Source organism: Fringilla coelebs (genome assembly GCF_963513975.1).
Source record: "Fringilla coelebs genome assembly, chromosome: Z".
Lineage (NCBI taxonomy): Eukaryota > Metazoa > Chordata > Aves > Passeriformes > Fringillidae > Fringilla > Fringilla coelebs.
Window position 1 is genome coordinate 57,983,319 of NC_140031.1, and position 22,733 is coordinate 58,006,051.

General features: G+C 40.2%; 1 protein-coding gene across 2 annotated transcripts in view; it reads right to left on the reverse strand.

Moving 5' to 3' along the window:
* LPAR1 (lysophosphatidic acid receptor 1) overlaps positions 1-22,733 on the reverse strand; it is a 72,560-nt gene that overhangs the window by 24,183 nt on the left and 25,644 nt on the right. For both annotated transcript variants that reach the window (XM_084224551.1, XM_084224550.1), the window contains exon 3: positions 11,405-12,152. In XM_084224551.1, coding sequence (XP_084080677.1) covers positions 11,405-12,152 — 748 coding nt within the window. The remainder of the gene's footprint in view (positions 1-11,404; positions 12,153-22,733) is intronic.

The window sequence follows — 22,733 nt, forward strand, 5'->3', positions numbered from 1 at the left end:
TGAAGGACCATTTTCAGCCCCCATGGTTTATAGGGGCACTACAGTCTATTAACCAATATTCACTTCAGCTTTTCTTTCTGTGTCTCTGTGCGTGTGTGACAACAGAAAAGAAGTTACAACATACTCTGATACTACACCCTCCTTGCTGAAGGAGGGTAAATACAAAATGCAACTGGAAGGCCAGGTGTGTTCACAAGGCCTTCCTGCTCACCACAAGGTGAGTGTCAGACAGCAAGCAGGCTGCCAGCAATGATCCCTGGGCACCCAGCACCCTTAGAGCTATGTCCCCCAACGTGGCACCTATCCATTTTCAATTTTAGTCTATGGAAAAAGTAGCGACCATTCTACAAAACAGCAATAGTTTTACACAATATTTTTTTACTCTCTATATACTGAGCTTTTGCTTAGAAAATTCAACTATAAATTACTGCTTGTACTTTTCTAGAAAAGTAAAAAATGTGCACCTTAAAGCAACTTAAAAGAAGGGAAGATGAGAATTATCAATGCCATATGTCAGAACAAGTTCTTTCTAAGGTTATATCAATACCAGAAGATGTGAAACAGTTCCCTTAAAACTGCTTTTAGAACAAGAAAGGTACCGAATCCAGGAGAGCTTGGCAGCCTTTCCTCCTTTTAACAGCTAAATCCTCTCCCTTTTCTTCAGGGAAGATGAAGGAAGATATTTCAAAAATCTTAACTTTAATGAAGGAAGATATTTCAAAAATCTTAACTGTTCTCGCATATCTATGGTTATATTAACAAACTTGTAATCAGATACCAAGTACTTTATTAAAACAGAAAGACCCAGGCAGATAGCTCTTACTCAAACACAAAAAAATGCAACAGAATTACAGTCTCACTCGTCTCAAACGTGTCTCAACCTTTTTTCTGTATAGTAATCTCACAGGCTTTTAATGCCAACATCAAGGAATTAATTACTTCAAGCTCAGCAACACACAAGAGGCTACTCTCCCAACAGCAGCAGATGGCCACCCCCATGGCAGACACGTCTGGGGCACTTTTACACACCAAGTTCTCACTTCCACAGTTGCAAAACTTTACATCACCCTATCCACAAGCTTCAAAGCACTCATCCCTGTTCAAATTCCTCCTGTTTGCTAGTGGGTTTTGAAATCAAGGATTTTCACTTAGAGCAATTCCCTTTGCTCCTGTGTGTCACTAAGGAGTGCAGACTGATGGACAACACCAGAGCATGCAAATGAAGCACCTCAGATTTACAAATTATGTCACAGCTTCCAAAGTCTCATGACCTTCCATACAAGCTCTAAGCCCTTGCTGCTCTCTAGGCATTGACAGGAGAGGATTTGTGTCCAGCAGTGACCAAGCAGCACACGTGGATGTAATATCAGCATTTCTCCACATGGATACAGGAAAATGAACTGCAGAAACATTATCTGATGCTGAGGAAAGTAGAAATGTGGCACAAAGTTTTCCCAAACAAGAAGTCCAGAAAGGATGGGGATCTTCTGCTGCAATTGCTGCTTCCAGCTTTAAAGAAGGGTATAAAATGTAAGTGTGTGAGAGAAATTTACGGTGAACCAGCTGGGGGTAAAAAAAAAAAAAAAAAAAGGAAAAAAGGAAGAAAAAACCCCTAAAAATATCTTTGAAAGAAAAAAGAGAAAGTAAAAGTAGTCCATCAATGAGCTCAGGCACAGTATCCCCATGAGTGTGAAACATGAAAATAAGAAGCTGTTCTGCTGCAACCAGAAGAACTCAGAATCATATCTTCCTTCCACATTCAGATTCTACATACCTTTATGAAAAAAAAATGCAGAAACTAAGCCTTTTTGATAAACATTCTTCTTATGCTGAGGCTAGAAGGATGGCTGCTGTCTGAAAGTTATCAATCACTGCTGACCATTTCCCACTGCCCTGACTGGCTGCTGTACCTCAAATGTCTCAACAGTAACTCTGTGATTTGTGTTAAGAGCCATAGTTTAATTGAAACTCTAAAGGCAAAAAATAATTTGATATTGAAAATTGCTTTTCTTCTGTTTTCATGGATTATCCCAGAAAAAACAAGCCCAGAACACTTAATCATGCTGCTCATGTGCAATGAAGCAATGCAGAAGGAGGACCATTGCTTCTCTTGCACAAAAGTCTGTTGTTGTCAGGGCTTTCTTTCCACTGGTGGAAACAAACAAGAGTTCAGTGCCTCATTGAATGCAGTTTTACAATGAGACTAGTTAACAGCTGGCATTTTTGTTCACACAGTTTCTGAAGCTGAGGTCTAGCTGTAAATTTGGCTTAGCACTTGGGTGGTGTCTGCTCAAACACAGGAAAGACAAATGGCATCACAAAGGTGAAAACAGAAGCCAGTGGGTGGACATGGACCTTACCCCACACCTTCAGACTGCAAATGCTTTCCTTTAGGAGTTGCCAAAGATGTATCAGTTTTAGCTGAGGGGGCAAGAAATGTAATCTGGAAGGTCCATGAACAAAATAAGGAAAACATTTAGAAGCAAATTCTCCATGCAATCATGAGTTTTCTAGAGGACAAAATTGTTAAATTGTGAGCAGCCAGTTTTTAAAAGCAGCATTGTTGTCTCTTCGAAAGAAAGGACGGGTTCCTATCTTCTCTTCCAAAAAATTTTGAAATTTTGAGAGATCAGCAGACTTGGTCATGGTGCTGGCATTTCACTGTAAGCCTTCTTGTGGCCTTCTTGTGCAAGCCTTCATGCTGATTTTCAAAATTTCTTCTTGGTAGCAATTTCTGCCCTGGGTAGTCAGCAAAGTTCACCAAGGCCTCTGTTTTAGAGCAAATGTCCCACAAAACCTGCCCATCTGCATTGTTTTGGAGAAGCCCAGGTTGATGATTACTTACTTATGGATGTAGCACTGCTAAGTGGAGTCTGATCTCAGAGCAAGGTAGGTTACCAATGAATTTTGATTTGGTGTACATTTTCAGTAAGTGAATATCACTCTTTAGTCAGCATTTTGTTATTTTACCTGGATCCAAGTGAAAATCTTGGATGCTACTTATCAAGGTCAAGGTGTGATTTCCAAATCCTATTATTAAATTAAAGGAAAATAAAAATCAATTCTCAGGGCCTGTCAAGAAATATACTTACTTTTGCCATTGCAATTAATTTTTAGAAGCTTCTTGGAAAAGGGCAAAACCTATGCAAGCAAGAAGAATTAGTTTTTTGTTTAGAATTTTTTAAAATCAAAATGTGAAATGTAAGAACTACTTAAGGTTTACCTCTTTCTGGCCATTCCTGGAAAAATGAAGATATCTTTCATCTGCCCTTTAAATTTATTTTTTCCCTGAAAAGGTAATAAATTATACTGAAGTCAAGGGAAAGACTTTTATTAAACAAGGCCTCGTTTTCATCATACTTAAAGGAATGTATTTACTAGAGACATTTTTCCCTCTCAAGAATAAAATAAAATAAAACCACATTCCTGACTTGGGAAATGATGGAAGGCCCTCAAAGTGCATTTCCAAAGGATTCTGAATGAAAATAAATAATTCTGATTCTTAACTGAAGGGGGAAAGAAGGAGAAAACTTCTAAATGGATTCCCCAGGGTGAAGCATTGAATGCTGTAGGGATACCTGGAATACTTTAGAGCAAAGACAGTTACCAGGGACGTATCAGCTTTAACTGTGCATGCAATAACATTAACTGAGAGAGTCAGTGAGGAAATTAAGCAAAATATTTACAATGAGACTTTCTACACATCCAGCCATACTCTGGGTTCAGAGAGAGTTGCCTGGATACAAGGCATCAGAACCTTCTGCTTCATCAAGTGGACCTTGCATGGCCTTGTTTTGGAAAAGAAAGCTACTTAGGAAGTTTATCACACAAACAAACTGACCGCATTCTAATTTCCAGATCCTGAGTTTCCTTAATATTTTTCCTTTCAGCATTCTCACTGGCAACCACTAACAGGAAGAGATTTGGTTTGGGACTACTAGAAAAAATTCAAGAAGATCCACCAGAATTAATTTGCTGGACTATAAATGACAATAAAAATGATCAGTGACTGAGATTTTGAGACGGAGCACACATAGTACTGGTTCTACCAGCAGCATGAAATATATCAAGCAATTAAGAAAAATTCTACAAAGGGTGTTAAATTTAAAACACACTACAATCACTGCATAATTACATGCATATTGTACATTGATCCTTGGCATGCCTCCACTACGGAAAAAGAAAACCTAACTGATTTTTCAACAGTTCTTTGTGAAAATTTGTCTTCCTGCTAGACCTGTCTAATAGAGTGATCAAGCTGTATTTATCAAGAAAATAGAAAACAGATATTTACATTTACACACATAAAAATATTAGTACACTGGTTACAAATCACTGACTGAAAATTAAAGTTCTTGTTATTAAATCAGAATGATTTCACAATTAAACCTTCTAACAAATATACGCAATTACACAACGACTTTTATTCCCCTGCATCTACTGGCAAGCTGTAAGTACACTGTTACTTAAGACAATACTAAAATGTCATTAAGAAGCACAGGGGAAATGAAAAATACAACAGCAAAATCAAAAAGATAATACATAATTCACAATAAGTGGAAATGGCAAGGCCTGGAAACCACCGACTCCCTAAACTGCATGTTTTTTCCCTCAAGGAGGCTTTTGAGCAGCACTCAGAACTACTCCTATGGCTGAGGGAGAAAGAAGAGGGAGAAAGAGGGAGAAAGAGGGAGAAAGAGGGAGAAAGAGGGAGAAAGAGGGAGAAAGAGGGAGAAAGAGGGAGAAAGAGGGAGAAAGAGGGAGAAAGAGGGAGAAAGAGGGAGAAAGAGGGAGAAAGAGGGAGAAAGAGGGAGAAAGAGGGAGAAAGAGGGAGAAAGAGGGAGAAAGAGGGAGAAATCCAAGCAATCCAAAATCCAGTAGGATAGATAAGGTGTGCTGTAAATAATAATTTTAATCAAGATTTCACTTTTTCACGCAAATATTTGATGATACAGCTTGAAAGTACTGGTGTCACACTGCATTTCTGAAAGCATTTATTACAAACCTTTGCTCCTCATACTATGAAACAAGATTTTATCCTTTGAACTTGTGAGCTTTCCATTTAGGCTACAGTCATCGGCAACAATTCCCCAGTTTACTTGACTGTGGGGTTAAATTCACAGTTTATGCACATTTAAAATATGCCGATCTAAAACCCCTGGGACTGCACATAACTGCAACCTGTGTGCTAGAACAGAAAGTCATTGATGCTCAGGCTTGTATTGCCTGCACCAACTACAGAGTTTATTGCCCTGTTTTTCTGTCAGGATTAAATCAATACACAAGTGACATTTCTGTGGCGCAGGGGTCAGGCAGGGTTGGTGACTCTGAACTGGCCCCCTGTGCAGACCACAGGATAACACAGTATTTATGGCTTCACATTGCACCACTTCCAGACAAGAAGCTGAGAAAAACGCTGCTCTCATCTGAACTCCAGCATGATGTCACTGCCCAGCCCAGCTGTCTATGGAAAATGTAATAATTCCAAGGAAAAACACCTGACTGGATGCTGCTCTTCTCCCCATGAGGCCACTGCTACCTGGTGGAAGGACATCTCCAAGCTAAGACAACATCCTCAATCTCATTTATCTCAGGAAAATGCTGCTGCAAAGCTCATCTCTCCCAACAGCAGCAGGGCTCCTCAAGGAGGAGGTAAATAGGTGAAGTTGTCTTCTTACAGTCACTGGGCTCTGAGTTAAACCACGGCTCCCCAAAAGATCACATAACCTGCACTGTGCTAAGAGGGCTGGAGCTTCCTTTGGCCCAGAGGAATAATGTTCCATGGGCAGGGAAGGTCTGTCAAAGTCTGAGGGATCCCATAACCAAGCTCTGTCTAGACACGATCATCTTCACCTCAGTTCAGGACCACAGCCCTGGTAACTGATAAAATGTATTTATTGTTCAAGCCTAAAGGCCAACAAAGACAAACCATTCCAGTTAATTACCTGACACTGCATGAGGAATATGGAAATAAAGACATGCCTCTGTCGAGACACCATGTGCTGTCAGGATGTGGCATTATTTCATAGTCTTTTTACATTCTACTGATAATCAAGTACTGCATGAGAAGAAAAAGGGAGTGCAGACTGCATGTCAAAACGACATTCAGAAAAGTTAAAGTTATCACTAATGTACTTTATTTGCTTCAATGGTGTAGCTACAGCATATGTGAACACTCATGTGCATGAACAGTTTTTTGCTGTTTTCCAATCCCATTTGGTACCTAGATGTGAAAGAAAATCTACAAAAGTTCAAAAATAAGTCTCATGCAATTCATAACTGCTGCAGAGAGGGCAGAAAAAAAGCTGTTGCTGAGCAGTTCTACCCTTCCAGATGTTTATACTGAATTTCCAGATGTTTTTCTGACATTTATTTCTTCATTATAACAAGCAAAGGACCGTCTTCAAACACTGTGAGACTCCTTTAAATCAAAATTTATACAAACTCAGAGTTTATACAAAAAGAACCTTCACCTCTTTTATCTGTGCCCACATTAGTGTACCAATATTAAACCACATTCCTGCAAACAAAGTGGATGATTCTACAGGCAGGAAAGTCCTAAGTGTCTTTTCATTTCCCAGGAACATAAAGGGTAAACAATTCTGAATTCATTGTTTGGTCTCCCTACATCCTCGGGGCTAGCTGTGGTTCTTGGCTCAACAGGCATGCCTAATTTTGGCCAAACAACATTGAGAACTCACCCAACATTGAAGGCTAATCATCAAGATTAGTAAAATACAAATAAGGATTGTTGGTATCACGCTTATTTGAAATTCAGTTATAATCCCTCAGTATCACAATCTCACAGTCTAATTTCTAAATACAGAAGAATGCCCAAAGATGCATATGGAGGTATATGGCAGAGTTATCCACACTGTAAAAATGAGAGGTGACAAATTAGGATGGGTATATAAAGAGAGAAATAAAGGCTAACTTTTCAACAGCAACATGCTAAGCCAGTACTTTTCTAGAAATGCAGGTATGCACCTGAAAATACCTGAAAGATGCTAGCCTTTCATGGCTGATCCTAGGCCAAGGAAATCCAGACCAGAGCTAGTTTATCCATACCTGGGGCCTGAAATCCTTAATTTGGTGTTTTCACTACTTCTTAAAATAGTAGTTAGATATTGTCATCCATTTTTGGGCCAAACCTACAACTGGCCCAGACAAATGCTTTCAGAGTCTAACTATGATGCTGAGCAGAAAAACAGTTTAGCTTTGTCTTTAAATGTAACATGAGAAAAAGTGGAGAACAGAAGAGAGGGTGCCAAGTTTCAGCTGATGTATCTGCTCAGTTTCTGCCTGTTCCCTGATTGCTCATTTAAAGGGAACACATGGTGGTGGTGAAAGGCAAAGTGTCACTGAGCTGCAAGCCAAACCAGACATGATTTTATGGCTATGTGCAGTACACAGATCAGTTCTTCCTTAGTTCCAATGCAAAGGAAAGGCATGGTTTAGAGGAAGAGCTTTATGTTCCTTGTTACTTTTGAAAGATTTCAAAAGCAGCCTTGTTAAAAGAAAAAAGGGCTCAACTATGAAATCACTTCCTTCTGTTTAAACTATTTTACTCAAGGAAAAAAACAAGAGGGCATGAAAAAAAAATAAAATCTGTTCTCTGCTTTTGACTTGTTCCTAGGACTCAGCATCCCACCCGCTCTGTGGGATGACGCAGTGTGCCAGATCCCGACCGCTCCAGTCGGTGCGTCAAGCAGCCATAGCCCTCCCCACACAATCACCCTCTTGTCAGAGGCAGCTGGCACCCTCCCTGCACATGCTGACAGCATCACTGCCTGGAGGACTGCACCCCTTTGGGGCAGCTCTTCTCCTCTTGGAGCAAGGCAGCAAGGCATGAGGAGGGCAGGTCGTGTTAGGCAGCTAACAAACAAGACGCTCTTGTGTTATTCCCTCCCCCTCCTGCCTCCCAAACACAGTGAGAATGCAGACAGGGAAAAAGATGCTCTTCTGCTTGCAGCAGCAGCAGCGTGGCTTTGCCTGGGAGTACAGCCAGCAGGACAACTCCAGGACACCCGTTTATGGAAGTTTAAAAGTCAAATGAACAGTTCACTGCTGCCCGATTCACAATGGGGTTACTCACGGCTGAGCAGCATTTTAACAAAGATTCTAAAATGAGGAATGGTTTGCCTCCCTCTGCCAATGCTCACAGGTTTACCCAGAGCCCCAGTTCTGTTTTCCTTTCAATCCCAGGGCACCCTCCCTCTCCTCCAAAATGAATTGTCTTCTCCTGCGTAAAGCAGGCTGATACAAACCAGCTTCCTTCCCCACTCAGCTGTGGAGAAGGAGAGGAGGGAGAGGCATCTTCGGAATAAACTACTCTCCTTCCCAGCTTCACTTCCTGCAAAAAGTTGGTTTCTGCCTCAAACCTCATTGCTCAATATGTTGAGCAACGTATTATTACCCTAATCTGCTCCATTAAGAAAGGCAGGGGTTCTTTTCCTCCGTGTTTTTGAGGCTCAGTGATGTAGAAAAACCAGATAACATGAGATAAATGTTCAGCAAATTGCTCCATGCAGACTAACACACTCACCTTTTCTGCCCTTCCCAAAGCTCCAGTAGATAAACTTGAAACACTGCCTTTTCTAGAAGGCACTCAGGAAGTATGACCCTTGAAATGAAATCTTCTGCTTAAGAAAACTTTAAGCCAGACTTACAAGTAAGACTGCAAACAGTGATAGAGCACCACCACACCTGCCTGATCAACATGCTGACCACACTGTTTGCTTGAGAGATACCTGCTGATATTTGAGATATCTGTTGCCCAGAAGCCCTTTGAAGTGATGCTTAGCTTTTCTTCTTTAGAACCACAAAACAATCCTCCCCTGAAGTGCAAATTCAGCAATATGGGATGATACTCCTCAGCTGATGGCAACTAATGAAAATTTCTCACGGCGTACATAGCAGTCTGGTAACTGATGCACAAATATTTAACTCCCCCAAAGCCTCTGCGGTTACCCCAAAGCCTAATTCTTGACTTCAGTCTTGTCTTTTCTTTATTTGTTTCTTAAATTAAAAGAATCTACACAGCAAACCCACAGCTGTTTCCCAACCGTCTTCATCTTGCAACTGTGCCTCCCAGGTGGTAAGGAGGTGAAAGCTCTGCTGCCTCTTTACACTACAGGCCTATGACTCACCTCCTCCAGCTTTCCTCTAGGAATCACATTGCTTAGGGAAAAAAAACCAAACTGAACCAAAACCCAAAACTTTTGCAAAATAATACCAAGGTGGGAGCTGCAAAAATGATAAAGAGTATCACAACCTACGAGCACTTCTGTTTCCTTTGAACCAATTTAATAAAATAATAACTTATTTTTTTCTGTAAATAGTATTTTATGCAGATTAGAAGAGATACTTAAGTACAGTGTGTGCAAAAGACTGAATGAAGGGCGACAGTAACAAGAAATAAGATTCTGATTGAATTTTGAAGAAAGCTTCAACATGTGCCACCTCCAGTCCTGAAAAATCTCACCTTTATGAGGAATCAGAGGTATTACTGAACTACATCTGCAGCTAAACTGAATTCACATTCAGTTTAGCTAATGCCCCTTAACCCCTGGAGTTGTTTCACTCTTTCTAGAACAATACCTTAAAAAAAACACACTTATTAGGGAAAAAAAGGGGTCACTTTACATTCTTTGTACACCACTACTGTTATGGCCACAGTGAGTGCGCTGTACATCTTCCCTCTGACCTCTTCTCACAGGAGAAGGATCCTTCCTGCTGCATACACATACCTCTAGTATCATACATGCTTGGGATTAGCTGACATTTGCTATTTATTCAGTGACTGCTTATTGCTACAACTCCACATTGCATTGGTAGAAGCACCTACTATTTTCCATCCACTTTTTTTAGTAGCTGTTTTTGATATCTTTTGCCTTTTTTTTTTTTTTTAAATAAAGTCTGAGCCAGTCTTTCACCTCATAGGAAATACTGTATGAACAATAATGTCTTCAGGAAGGAAAACAGAGAACTGTTTCCTAATAGAAGACTGCAAAACACAAATTTTCTTGGTATTCTTAACCTCTTGGTATTCTTAACCTCATCTTGCCTTCTGCCACGAGATTCATGGAGATGGGAAAGATGGGACAGACTTTTGAACCACCAGGAGGTCAGGAGAGGTTTCACCAACCACTACAGTCTCCCTTGGAAAACTCATATAAGTTCCTTCCCTGAAGAGAAGAGTGGGACATGGAGGTTTAACAGGTTAGTTAACTGCACAATTCATATTCTGGTTAGAAAGCAAATCACTAGGTCAGAGTACAACAACAAGTAAATTCTTAAACTAAAAAGTGAGTTGACACAGTGACTCACACCAAATCTCTGCCACCGTTCTGCCACGCTTGTGATAGAAAGCTCACAGCATAAGCCTGTGGGAACCATAATGGCAAGGAGAGAAATGGGGCTAAGTTTTGGGCTTTGTGGACTGCAAAACAATTGCATTTATCAACTGTCAAGGCAACCATCTGATGCAACAGGGTACTGGGATACCTGGAGACCCATGTACTGTACTGGGAGACCTAATAGGTGAGAATACATATTGGGACAAGGAGACAACCTGCACCATCCTTGCTGCCTTCAGCTCACTATCATCTGCAGGAACAAAGTACAGAACAAAAAGCAAAGAAGATCAACAGGGAGCAGTACTCAGCCTTCAGGGTGTGGTTCTGCATAAGGAAACTGGGAGCCCCAGACAAAACCCAAGTAAAACTATTCACAAAATTACAATAACCTCCTGAATCCAAAACGTGTTATGGTATTTTCCTCATGCCAAACACTGAAGCCTGTGCACCTCCTGAGCAGTGTGCTGGAGCACACCAGTATCTCACATGCTATTTTCCTGTATTAGCAAATGCACCAAACACTATAGGACTGGGTACATGCAGTCCTGCTTAACACACAATTTTTTTGTGAATAGCCTGTAGCTCCTGACTCTTCTCCATATACTGGAATTTCACATGAAAACACACAACACCTTTTGGGTGGCAAAAAGGAGACAACAGATACTTCAGTGGAATACTGAGCCTTCTCAGTACTATTTTAAGTTTGAAGCCGTTTGGTATCTTCACCAAAAGGCAAAAGGACAAACATTTTATAATAGGTTGGTACAAAAGATTTTAAACATGCATTGCTGCAAAAAACCACCACATTACATCTGGATTTTCACTGGTTTCATGTTACAGGGCTGACTGACCAGGTCACATCAACTTCCATAAATAAGCTTGATAGTCCCAGTAGCCACAGCAGTGAACTCTGGGCCTTCTTAATGTCTGCACCTCTTCAAATGTCTTCCAAATTCTGCTGAGCCCCAGGAGCTGAGCACGCATTACTGAAATCACCTGATAAGAAACAGAGCAGGGAGAACAGGGTGGGCAAAGTAAGCACTTACCAAGCACGATGACCACAGTCTTCAGGAGGCTCATCATGGTGTCCCGATTCCTGCGGGGCCCAGAACTGTGTCTGGACATTCTCATAGTCCTTTGGCGAACGTACCCAAAGATGTGCGCATATAGGACCACCATGACCACGAAAGTGACCAGGTTGAAAATAGCCCAGAAGACCAGGTAGGAGTCACTATAGAGCGGTGCCATGTTGGAGCAGTGGGTGATATCACAAATACAGTTCCATCCGACGCTCGGAATGGCGCCCATGACGATGGCCATAGTCCAGATAACAACGATGACAACGACCACTCGGCGGTTGCTCATCCGAGTGTGCAGCTGCATGCGGAAAACCGTAATGTGCCGCTCAATAGCGATGGCCAACAAATTGGCTACAGAGGCTGTCAGACTGGTATCAATGAGACCCTGACGGAGAAGCCAGGTGCTTACAGTCAGTCTTCTAGTGTTGGGTCCTGTGTTGAACATTAAGTAAAAGTAGGCCAGCCCTGCAAAAAAGTCCGCAGCAGCTAAGTTGGCCATTAGGTAATAAATAGGGAAGTGGAATCGGCGATTGACATAAATAGCCACCATAACCAAGAGGTTGGCCAGCATTATGAAGATGCAGACGGTAATCCCCAGTCCCATTACAAGCTTGCTGACAGTGTTCCATTCAGTGGCTAGATATTTTCCACTTCGGTTATAAAAGAAGGCAATGGTTTCATTGTAGTAGCACTGTGGTTCACTCATGGCTGTAGACTGAAAGAAGACAGAAAAAAAAAGAGAGAGAAAAAAACCCCAGAATGACATCAGAACTGAAAACATATGATTGCCTTCATGGCTAAGACACACACAAAGAGCGGGGAGGGGGACAGGAAAGGAACACACTTCAGAACAAATTAATTGTTTCAGACCAAATGGCATTCCACAACTCACAAACAATTGCTCTGAGGAATCTAGTAACAGCAACCAGATTAGAAACAACCAGAAATGGTTCCATCTGCTCTGGGAGCCAGCATGATTTCTGATGTAGTTGTAAATTGCATAGAAAAAGAACTTCTGGCCAAGCAGTTCTGCTGAGAGATTCAGTTAATGGCATGCAATTAATAATTAAGAAAAATTAACTCTGCTAGACACCTTATTTATGTTATCAGCGCACAGAACTGTTGCTTGACTGTAGCAGGAGAATAGTTCTTCAAAGAGGAGGAAATGTGCATTACATTTCCAAGCAGGTTTTAACTCATTCCATTTTCCATCACGGGTATTCCTTCTTGTCCTGTCTTAAAATGTGGGAAGTGCACCCTAAATAAAGATTGTCAGTATGTTCTGAGACGGTGAATTACAAGAGATAACATATGTCCATAAAGAGTGCTTTTATGAACAATAAAGGAAGCATGACATAGCATTTCTATGAGCACCAGCCATGTTTCTAGAAATGGTTTGAAATACACAATGCTTTTAAATATAACTCACCAGAACTGACTTACTCCAATTTGAAATAGGAGTGAGCCAAGAAATTGGAAAAGTAATATTTGGCTTAGCTAGTGCTAAAAGCATCCACTCTTATTTCCTGCATTAACTATTGTCGTGGCTACGTCACAGAACACATGATTAACTTTTTTTTGCAGAGTACTCTGCTGAGAACACAGAAGGGGGGCAACAAACCAGCCCATATTCCACTAGAATGTGGAAGTTTTGGAAAAAATTGTTGGCTTATAAGAAAATTATTAATCAGTTTCCTTTTTCAGTTCCATTCAATTACCCAAGGTGCAATTCCCAAAAGGCAAACCTTAAGAAAAGAAACCCCTCTGAATGACATCCTGATTTCTTGTTTAGCATGGGTAAACAACAAAGATGTAAAAAAAATAATTAAAAAAAAATCAAACCAGGAAACACATGTCAAAAAAGTCTTTTTCTACATAAGATCTGCCTTTGCCTCTCTGTTTTTATTGCTCTGGAACTCTATTGACTAAACTTGATATTTTACAAAAGCAGGACCAGTTTTAGCAATGCAGGTAAGAAGCCCAGTCAAGGAACAGATCAACAACACTAAAAGAGATAATTTCTTCCCACTAAAACATACAAAGTTAACCATAGGTTTTGGACAGCTCCAGTTACTCTGCAGGAAGTGCTACAGCTAACCTAACTTTCTTGTTGAAAACAAAAACATACAGAATTGGGAAACAGAACTTGTAACTTGACTCAAGTGAAAACAGTATCTGATAAAGATCTCCTTAGAATTACCCAAAACTGCTCTGTTTCTTTTAATTTCTACATTTGTCGATGCAATTAAGCCAATTCCAATAAAGCACCTATATCCCAAATGGACTACATGATGTTTAAATTTATGTTAAAGAAAAAGGTCTTTTTAAGAAAGATTTTACCTCCAGCCTAAACATTGAGCAGAAATGTTTGCAGTCCCAGGATAATAAAAAGTTAGAGTAAATAGTATTTCTCAGCACAGTGAGTATAATACTTTTATTGCTCCTCTAGGATACATCAACCCTTGGGTTTGAAGCCTTTTAGCCTTAATTATTTAAGAAATTTTGAAAGTTCTCATGTAGATTCTGTTGCATATAAAAAAAAATTATTATAAGGAACGTTTAACAAAAGCTACAAGACATCTGGCTTTAATTCTTTGGTTAAAGACCTTGTAGTAATAACAGGTCAAGTATGAGAACCCTTGAGGGAGAGAGGAAGTCATATGAATGAATTAGTGGCCCTTATAAAAGCTTGCCAACATCTGCATTAATTATGTAATGCACAGGATTTTTAGTCTCTGTAGCAATATCTGGATGCAGGATCTAGTGGACACTTGTGATCTTGAATAAATTCTCTTTGCCTGTGTATTTGTCACTCTGGTTTTTTCTTTCAGGTGTCTGTTGCTCACATGTAATGATTCCTGCTCCACTGTTGCTCCTATGGAAAGAGGCCTGCTACACCTGGAAAAACGTATTTTTAATTCAGAAATTTAAAATGTGGCCGGTGTTATGCTTTTACTTTCTTTTTCCTTCTTTTTTTCTTTGTAGTTTTGTTTTGCACATGGGCTTAAAATGTGAAATATTCCCTGATTGTGCAATGTTCTCCCCTACCTTTTAGTTTGAAATCTGAAACAAAGTATGACAAAAAATATGACTTAATCACAAAATGCCAAGCCAAAGTGGAATGTTCATACACACATAAGGGTATGTAAAATGCTACAGAGCCAGACTTGTTCAATTTAAAACTGTGACAGCACTTGAGCAATCTCAGAGAAGTTAGCATGAGGCTTGCTTGCTGCTTCTCTCATTTTGAAGACAGAAAAACAAAATACTGTGTTCATGTAAGGGATTTTGGAGAAGCTTTTTTTTAAGGCATTCTAATCTGAAACCTGGGATCTCCTGTAAAAGCAATCTTTTCATGCCCTGCACCCTTCCCCCCCTCCTTCTCCCCCTGCAAGGGAAAGAAGAGAAGAAGATGAGACAGTTTGCTGGCAAAAATTCCAGCAGGGGACTTTCAGCTTTCTTAGATGCCACTGTATATCTTAAAGGAAGGTTCTGACCTCCCAGGTCACAAACCTAAAAATCCCAAGGCATCGCATTTAGCTGTGATACTGACTGAAAAGGCTCAAGCAGGAGAGAAATGCACGGTATCTCTCAGTACTCAAAGTGTTAACATACCACACAAAGGCATATGCAAGCAGGCAGACCCCATCCCCTCTCCTGCCCCTGCAGGAAAAGGGGCAGGGAAGTTTATATTTTAATTTCCTGAAGTTTCACTCAGTGTGTTTCACTGCCTGTGTAAGCCAGATGTGCGGTGCCCGGAGATTTACCTCATCCATTCAGTATATCTCAACAGGAGTTTAAAACAAACTGAGCTGCAAATTGCCCATGTTAACTAAACCTCTAGGAGGAATCTGTGTGGAAGAAATAAACATTGAGTTATAAACCAACAAGACAGATAAAGAAAAATAGAGTAAAAGCAGGCTAAAAGCAAAGTCTCCTCTTCCTATATGAAGATGACCCAAGACACATTTGTCCCAAATCAAAGAAGAAGAAAATCACAAGTACATGGAATTCAATCTCTTAATATCATGAGACATAGTTATAATTACAGCACACAAACCAGGAAATTTGGCACCACGACTTTATAAATAAAAGTCACTCTTCTTCAATTAGTCATTCAATTCACCGTGGCACTGGCCTTTTCAGGCATTATTTGCCTGGTTGCCTCCTCTCCCCTTTTTATATGGGATCATACCACAGGGGTGCCAGTGGGAATACTGGAGAAGAAGAGCCCATGCAAGCTTTCCCATGTTTTGTGCCTGATTCATCTTGCTTCTGTGCCACCCCTGCATCCCACCCTGAAGAACAGGATGAGGATTTGGATCCACAATAGCCTGACCACTGGATGTCCTTGGGAGAGCAGCTCATTACTACCTGCCCCTCCTGGGGCAGAGACAGCGGTGGAGAGCACACAGTCTGCCTGGAGCAGAAGGTGAGAGGAGATCTTTGCATCCTGCCAGCTCCGTGGTGAGCCACAGCTCACCTGGAGAGGGCTGCTCACCAGGTAAGGACTGTGTTTGGAGAGATGCTTGGGGTGGAAAACAAACATCAAGAAGTTTTCAAATACCACTGACTGATCCTGCCTAAACAAAGCATTAATGAGCACGAGGTGCCTGAGGGGAAGATGATCAGTTTACAAACCCCTCTGCAATCTCAGAGTTTGGAGAGTTCCTTGATTCACGAAACAAAAGAAGGCAGGTTGCTGTCTCCCCACCCCCAGCACCCATGGGTGCACCTATTTCTTGTCAAGAGAAGCAGAGTGGAACATTCTTTGAATACTAAGGTCTGACTTTTACACCACTTTCAAACTTGTAAGCCACAAAAAAAGAATCCATATCCAGGAAATTTCTTAAAAATGTCTTAACCCTAGACTCTCCAAACACACTCTGCTCCTCTCTTTTTTGTCTTTTGCTGAATTAACCTCCACATGCCGCTGTTTTCTTACCCAGAACACAGAGAAGATGAAAAGCAATTAATTTTTCTAATATTGTTGTGATAAACTAAGACTACAAAACCAAAACAACTCTCTTATATCTTTACTTTTAGAGCAGCAGGGAATGGAAATCAGTACCACCACTTTCAGCTTATGTAAATAACTGAAGTTTACCAATATACTAGAAGGGGTCAAGCTGAAAAACTTCAGGGAACTACCAATTTCAAAATCGCCAAAGAAGGGTATAAATTAAGAATATCTTTAAAATAAAGATAAGCAAGTAAGTATAGGCATAATCGAATCAATATGTAAATACTTTGTCAACCCACAACTGCTAAACAGGGGGTTTTCGAAAGTAAAATTGTAACAGATGAGGAAAGAAAAAATCCAATTTGCAATAACAGTTGTCCATTACCTAATGAAAAACACTGACTACTTTTCAAACTGCAGAACATGAAAGAAAAGCTTTAAAATAAAGCAGAAAAGATGTGTTTCCTTCAAAGATAAAAGTAAAAAAAAAAAAAATCATGAAGTCACAAGACATTCATTTTAGCCTTTTGTACAGACACATTTTTCATCTGCACAATGGAAGTAGGAAACCCAACACAGAACGGCTCCTCCTCTTCAGAACTGCATCTCCCAAAGTAACCATTCAACAGACTTAAAGGTAAATCTGTATAATAAGATGGGGTGGCTCTGTCACAGCAGGGTACTTCATTTCACTATATTCATTTTGGTTTTCACAAAGGTGACAGGACAGGAGGAAATTAATCTCTTAATCTCTAAAGAGGATCCCTTTAATGCTATTAAAACATCCTAAAGCATAAAGTTACTTAAGGATCATGTGGCAACAGCTAGTACATCCAGTTAATTTTTAGGATGCTTTTGTAGCAGACTGTATTACTACAGAGTCTCAGAGCTGACAAATGTCCCAACTACTAGAAATTGAACTGAGAGTTTCTCTGTATCCTACAGTTTATATCTGAAAATGCAGCTCAACATTCTAGGCACTCAGTGTATTAAAGAGACCCAGACCCCAGCAACAGTGAGAAAACAGGCAGTTTTACTCTTGGAAGGTGTAATTCACAAGTGTCATAGATCCCATTGATTAACTATGATTATGACCTCCACAGATTGGCTAAAAAAACAGCGAGGTTGCTGACCTTACAAAATTCTTCAGGTAAAGGGAGATTTAAGAAATGAAAAGCTAGAATTAATTAAAAGAATTGAAAAGACAGAGTGACCTCATCCATCCACAACTTAGCCAGCAATTCACACACTGTTGTATTGCTGCTCCTTTTCCACAGATCCAACATTTTCAGATGAGCTGTGTCCCTCAAAAGTACTACATAAATGTTCATAGAAAAGTTTTCCAGTAGAGGGGGAAAGGAAGACTGTTTGAATCAGGGCATAGCTCTACATCATCACACCCTCATTTACATTCCTAGAACAGCTTATATACTAAGGATTTATTTTTTCTCTGCCACCCTTTATCTGCCTTCCCAGCTCAAAGGGAGATCCCCACTGTAATGTGGAGATATTTGCAAAAAAAAAAAAAAAAAAAAAAATTGGCTGTGGTGCAGGTAGAGCATATTGAGCCCAAATTGGGTACTTATGCTCAAGCGTTCCAAAGTACAGAAAGAACTTCTGCAAAGCTCTTAAAATTTCTTTTCCTTTGGAGTAGCTTTCATGACAAGCTGAGCTTCACAAAAACTAGCCAAACATGGGCACAGGCTCAACACTTCATGGCTTTGTGGGAGACACAGGAAGACAATTTTATTCCATCATCTCATTTAGTGACTGAAATATTCCACCTCTTATGCCTTCAGAAAATGTCTTTGCCATGATGCTGATTGGGCTGCTGCACTTTCTTGCCCAGTTCACCCCCAGCTGCAAACAGCTGTGTGTCCCTGAATGCTGCTGTGAGGATGAGTGCAGTGCAGGACAGACCTTGATTGAAAACCATCTGTGCTCTGCGAAAGCCAGAGTTGGAAGCAGTTGGAGGGGAAAAAAAATCTGTACCTGTAACATCCCAAATGAGTTTTCATGCATAAATCATTTCATTATTTACAACATGCATCCTTTAAATCCAGTTAGTAAACCAAGGTGGGAGATAATTATTGGCTACAGCGGCTCAAAGATAGCAATTTTATGCCGAAAAAATGCTGTGGGCTACACTGGGGCTGCTTCCACCTCCAGGGCACACCTCCCATCACTCCTCACCAAGCAAACCAGCAAAGTGAGCACTTGAGACAGTTTAGCCTACAAGCAAAATGCATAGCAGATTTCATTTTGGGACTGGAAATAGAGATTTACAGACTGAAATAAAAAGACTGTTCTGTTTTTACAATACAGTAAAGTACAACAAGTACATTTATTCCATTAAATTGTCCATTAGACAATTTGGGTTTCTTTTGCTTTGATATATTGAGATATGTGTGAAATATAGAAACAGAATATAGAAAAATCTTTGTCTCAGAGCTTTAGAAAAAATGGGGTCTCTATAACTACCTTGTTCACACTTTACTGAGCAATTGCCTTTAAGGCAGTATTGGTCTACTTTAAACAAAATGGAGAGGCATTTTGAACCTCCAGTAATCTCACCTAGTAAAATAATTTTTAAGAAAGATGTACTGGTATTTTAGTTTTCCCTATGATGTCTGTAACAGGATGTACTTTTAATCACAAATTGTTTTTTCCAGCCTCACCACTTCCTTTTGTTCTCCTGCTTGCTGTATTAACCACCACAAGAGGTCTGTTTTGGTAACAAGGCTAATTTGTTTATTCAGCTCAAGGGGGACAAAAAAATCCACACACTTGTTGACTGCAGAAACTTGGGCACCAAATCTAAAGGGCAAATTTTGTTGTGCTTCGTTGGGGAAAGGGGTGACAACAGCTGTGCCAGCTCACTGCAGACTGTTCTCAAGCATATTATGAGAAGCATAACCATTCTGTGGCAGTGATAGCTTAAATCTCCTCCACCCCAATTCAAACAAAATGAGGAGAAAATAGAGATGTATTCAATGGCACAGAGTGGGAGAAGTGGGTTTTGGCTCTGGCCATGAAGGGCCATTCTAATGGAAACTGCTCTGGATTTCTCTTTGGAACAGCTGCAAGGCAGTTATTTAAATGTACTCATTTGCTTCTACTATTTGGCTGGTAGGATCCACTGCTGGCAAAAGCAAAGAGAGAATGATGAAATTTTGTTGTTTTCTCCTTTTAAGCATTTCTGAGGCACTGTTGGAAGTCCCTGGTTCATTAAGTAACTGGAGCTCAAATCATTACTTCTTCAAAGCTTTTTCTGCAGAATTCATCTCATGCCATTCACAAAGAGAGAAAATACTAATTACTTCAGAGAATACTTTCATCAGTATGGGTCACCACTTGTGATGTTTTTTTTTTTTGCAAACAGCTAAGCCCTCTGGGATGCTAAATGCTTCTTACAGAATTATTTAACTTTGTTTAATGCATTATCAGACTAGTCATGACATCATTTTACTTATCCATATTTGAGGTATGAAGTCATAAAATGTATAAAAAAATATCTCCAAATTAAAAATCATAAATTTCTGTTACATTTTATTTCTCTCTCTTTAAGAGCAGAACTTATCTAATCAGAAGTCACTAGATTGTGATTTATTGTGATTAATTTGAGATCATTTTTGCCTTACAATGAAATCCTGTGGCAAAAAGCTCAAAGCCTATCTGGGAAATTTTTTGCTTCATTGACTTCTTTGACATTTTGTGAATGCTGTCCCCTAACTATTTTCTGTTTCAGATCACAGCTGTGGACAGGTAAACTACCTTGGAACTTTACTTATCCTTCACCTTTACACCAGACCAGGATGCCTCTGCTCTTACTCACCACTTCTTGTGTCTGGTAACAAGATTTTGGGGGTGGAAGAGAAGAGGGGAGACTTGAGTAAGTGAGTGTGGCAGGAGGGTACGAAGACACATGACTGGCAAATGCATTACTTCAATAGAGGGCTGTGGAGCAGCACCAGGAGCAGGCCCTATGTTGACACACTAGCCATAAGAATATTTAAGACAGCATTAGCAATTTCACATCTGGTACCCAGAAGTGACTTTCAAAAACTTTTTTCAAAATCTAAGTCTTTTGTTACCTGACTCAGAGGAAAAATCTTGGGAAAATGCCACTTGCCACTAAATTAACAGGAACTTCTCTTATTGTGGTGCCACAATGAGCAGCTCTAAGATTGAAGTTCAAGTAAAAAGGTATCAGAAAGAGCTCTGCTTTAAAAAAAGGTCCTGCTGAGGTTTCTGAGATTATCTCCCAGGGGAAATAAGCTTGTTTGCCTGGTGAAGTTAAAGGACTGATGATAAGCAGTGGAGTATTTCTGACTGCAATGTGTAAACATGTATGCATATACATATATAGGTATGCAAAATACCTACAGTAGTATTTACTTCTGAGTCTAAACTGACCAAATGTGAAGGAAGCCAACTATGCCAGCAATGCCAAAGAAAAGTTTAAAGATAAGGATTAAAAAAAAAAAAAAGAAAATGAAAAGTAAAGTAGCAACACTCTTCTTTTGCAACTAAGATGCTGTCTAGCTCATGCAAAAGGCATGCAAGGTTATTTCCAAGTTTTAAAAAAATCCTTCCTTAAAACACTAGTCTCTAAATTACTTCTGCAGCACACCATGGTACCTCCTCAATTTCAAAAAGCAAAATAATGTCCTCTGGGGGAAAAAAAAAAATTTAGTCGATGTTGTTTTCTAAACTGCATCCAAAAATTCATTCCAAACATGAAAGGCAAAAGCTGCCCATGCAGCCCAAGTATAAAAAGTGTTTTACTTCAATATTTAATCTAGTAATTGTCTCTTTACATACATATCTCACTATGTCCTTGTGTGTTAAAAAGGTCTTCCTTACTCTCAGAAACATAGATGGCTCCTAGCAGATTGTCTGGAGATGCTTGAAGATGCTTAAATATGATTGAAGACTTTTATAACTGTCATATCCACAATGATATACTCAAATCTGTGGGAATTAATGCAATCATTTAAGTCTTTTTGTACAGACACCAATTTTGAGCCTACTTTTGCAACATGAGGATGAGAGAATAGTATTTTTTCTACCATAATCTTCTACACTGAGATACCAGTCTTTCCTCTGCTTCTTGTTGTGATTTATTTTTGGCTCCCAAGTCAAATCAAGTTTCTAAAACTTGAGTGTGGAGACCTCTGTATTACCAATCAATGACCAGAATCACCTATTTATTTCTAGTCTTTGGCCTAGTGATTTAAGTCCAGGCAGAATTTATTCAGTGAAAACTGTCTGTAGGCCAAGGATATGTGCATTTATACAACACAACAGAAAGGTGACCATGCTGATCATCAAGTCCCTTACAACTGATATCTTTTCTTCTGCTCATTCTCACACTATAGCTGCTCTTATTCTCCTTCTGAGAAGGCATTTGTCCTGAACAACAATCCTTAGATGCTCACAAATATAAAACATGCTGCAATTGAGCAAACTACATGAGTGAAATCTCCTTGGAAGAGAGGGTGGTGGCTGGGTTTCCAAAATGGTGAGGTCTGGCACATTGACTGCATTGCACCACTGCCACAAACGCACCAAAGCAAGAGCTACATACTCCCCATGGCAGAGGCCACAACTGGCTGTAGGCATGCCCTGTAACCCATTGCCACTCCTTGGAATGCCATCCCAGGCCTTGAGAGACGCATTTTGTAGCAGCATGGTACACCAGAGGGAATTGACTCAGACAATGGGACTCATTTCCAAAACAACCTCAGAAAGTCTCGGGCAAAGAAACGCAGCATTGACTGGATTATATCTCATCCCTTACTGCCCAAGAGCTGCTGGGAAGATTCGGAGGTATAATGGACTGCTGGAGACCATATCAACAGCATTAGGGAATAGGGCATGGAAGCACTGGGATGCAAATTTAGCAGAAGCCATTTGGCTGGTAAATACCAGGGGATCTGCTGACTGCCCTCATCCTACCCAAACAAAATCCCTTCACACTGTGGGAGGAGATGTGGTCCCTGCAATACAGAGGGAAGTGGCTGGGGAAGTCAGTGTGGGTTTCTCCTCCCACTAAGACAAACCCATTTGTGAGATTGTCTTTGCCCAAGGACCTAGGTGGACTTGGTGGGTAATGGGGAAGGATGGGGAGACATGGTGTGTGCCTCAAGGAGATTTAAGCCTGGCGGAAAAAACATTCTGTGGTGAAAGCTGTATGTTGCAGGAAGTAAAGTAGCAGGAGTGACACAAACTGATGAAGAATGAACTTTGTGAGGAGGAAGGAGAATGCAATGACAACCCAGGCCAGGCTGGTGTTGGTGCTCAATGATCAAGTATATCATTGGGTCCTGT